Genomic DNA, 2,500 nt, shown 5'->3' with positions numbered 1-2,500 from the left:
CACGACCAGACCAGGACCAGACCAGGACTGAACCTGGACCAAACCAGGACTGAACCAGGACCAGACCAGGACCAGACCAGACCACTGACCAGACCGACCAGGACTGACCAGACCAGGACCAGACCAGGACTGAACCAGGACTGAACCAGGACCAGACCAGACCAGACCAGACTGAACCTGACCAACCAGGACTGAACCAGGACCTGACCAGACCAGACCAGACCAGACCAGGACTGAACCAGGACCAGACCAGACCAGGACTGAACCAGGACCAGACCAGGACCGACTGACCAGGACCAGGACCAGGACCAGGACCAGACCCAGACCAGGACTGAACCTGGACCAGACCAGGACCAGACCAGGACCAGACTGAACCAGGACTGAACCAGGACTGAACCAGACCAGGACCAGACCAGGACCAGACCAGGACCAGACCAGGACTGAACCAGGACCAGACCAGGACTGAACCTGAGGGGGGGGGGCGCTGCATGATTGGAGCTCAAGGTTCTTCTTGAGCAATAAGTCAAACTGGACTCATAAACACATTTAATGGAACATTCCAGACCTGCACCAGAAAAGTTCCCCAGTGAAACTTTAAAGCACAGAGTGTTTGGTGTGTGTGTTTCTTCTCACCGGTGTGACGTATCCCAGCACGTGTCCGCTGAAGCTTTTCCTGATGTGGGCGCAGTATATCTCTTCTCCTCCTTCACGATCTCCCTCCAGTGAGGATCCGACACGACCAGCCCCCGCTCCAGCACCAGCAGCTCGGAGGGGGAGCTCTGCAGCCACAAGAGCAGCGGCTCAGAGGGAGCGCTCCACACTCACACCAGCGCTTCAGGGTTAGGGTTTGTTTGGAATAATTCTCTTACCTCAACTTCAACTTTGTGACTTTTCTTGGCGTCGGTTTTGGACAGAGTCCCGCGGACCCGCGGCCACAGCGAGAACAGAACCAGAACCAGAACCAGAAGCAGCGCGGCGGCTCTCATGTCCGAACCCGAGCACTAATGCAGATGTGTGTGTGCAGAGTGTGTGTGCAGAGTGTGTGTGCAGAGTGTGTGTGCAGAGTGTGTGTGCAGAGTGTGTGTGCAGAGTGTGTGTGCAGAGATGAGGAGCTGCAGAGCCGGACACGCGCTTCCTTCCTGGTTGTGATGAGGAGCTCGCGCCGCCGCCTCATGTCAGAGCTGCGGTTTTGTCACGTCCACGCGGAGCCGCCGCCGCCGCCGCCGCCTGCTGCTGCTGCTGATGATGATGATGATGATGATGATGATGATGATGATGACTCCTCCAAAAACACGAGACTTTGTCAAATTCAACAGACTCCAGAGTGACACTCCGCGCGTCCACGAGCCGCTGCACGAACACTTCCGCCTGCAGGAGCGCGGACACTTCTCCTCCACAGCGGCAGGGGGCGCGCACGGGGCGCTCACAGCTCCGCACGGGCCCGGCGAAGCGTTACAATAAATTTAGAGGAGCTTTTGGTGCGGTAACTATGGCAACTGTATCTGCACGATCTGCGGCGGAAGTGTCCGTCATAAACGATATAAAACTGAATATTTAATAAACCTGTGCATTCGATAAAAGACTTTTACTTAAAATCAATATCCTCGACATTAAGAATTATCTTCAAACACTAAACAGTATTTTTAACTTTTAATCTATCAAAACACTCAATATTACAGAAGAATTAGGATTTTTTTTTTTAACCACTTCTTCGGTTTTATTGTGTTGATTTCTTTCTACGTATAATATCTGACTTAATTTAAGTTTACATGTATGTCCGTTAGTTTTGGTTTTAAGTTATTAAAATAAAATAAAAATAAAAATAAAATAAAAAATAAAAAAAAAACCTGTGGCGAAAATGTCTACTGCGCATGCGTCAAAATGTCGTTAAAATCCAAATAAACGTTTATATTTGCCATTTAAAACTCGACCAAAATAAAAAAATATACTGTCACTATTGATTAAAGTCCTCGTTATTCTTAAATGTTTTAATTAAATCAGTTTTTTTTTTTTTTTTTTTAAATTAGATTAAAGATGTAGTACACACTAACGGCCCCTAGAGGACGCACTGCGGCTGTTGCATTTTCTTCTTGACGTGGTAAAAAGACCGTACAACCCGTACAACTATAAAAACGTGTTTATTTTATTTATTTATAATTTTATGTATTTGATTTTTATTTAGATCCACTGATAGATCACAAAATGTAAAATATGTAGAAAAAGTGAAACATGACTTTTGGTTCCGCCATAATTACCAACAGTAACATTAACACTTTCTTATTGAGGAGAAAACATTTTCGGATAAAACAGGTAGCGAACTCTTTTCACTACACTGCTACATTTAATTAGAACCAAATATATACAATTACATAAAAATGTGATCGATTTAATCAACTCTGTTTTTTTTTTTTTTTTTTTTTTTTTCTTTCTACAATCACAAGATGGCCGCCGCGGTCGCCTCTGTCCCTCTTCTGCTCCTCTAGTGTTTTATAATGAACCC

The 2,500-nt window shown here is 46.1% G+C and overlaps 1 protein-coding gene and 1 long non-coding RNA gene across 3 annotated transcripts in view; one reads left to right on the top strand and one right to left on the bottom strand.

Annotated features, from left to right (window-relative positions):
- LOC129409492 (chitinase domain-containing protein 1-like) overlaps positions 1-1,392 on the bottom strand; it is a 12,146-nt gene extending 10,754 nt beyond the window's left edge. The window contains 3 exon segments of the mRNA XM_055155767.1: positions 634-689; positions 692-779; positions 870-1,392. Coding sequence (XP_055011742.1) covers positions 634-689; positions 692-779; positions 870-986 — 261 coding nt within the window. The 5' untranslated portion in view covers positions 987-1,392.
- Positions 1,393-2,424: 1,032 nt separating this feature from the next.
- The window catches only part of LOC129409493 (uncharacterized), a 1,958-nt gene continuing 1,882 nt past the window's right edge, over positions 2,425-2,500 (top strand). For both annotated transcript variants that reach the window (XR_008632434.1, XR_008632433.1), the window contains exon 1: positions 2,425-2,500. This exon is cut by the window's right edge. This is a non-coding gene — a long non-coding RNA (uncharacterized LOC129409493).

The sequence above is a fragment of the Boleophthalmus pectinirostris genome, unplaced genomic scaffold (assembly GCF_026225935.1).
Source record: "Boleophthalmus pectinirostris isolate CB_2022bp ecotype Guang Dong unplaced genomic scaffold, ASM2622593v1 HiC_scaffold_2, whole genome shotgun sequence".
NCBI lineage: Eukaryota > Metazoa > Chordata > Actinopteri > Gobiiformes > Gobiidae > Boleophthalmus > Boleophthalmus pectinirostris.
Note: the sequence above shows the minus strand (reverse complement) of the source record. Positions and strands in the feature narration are given on the sequence as shown.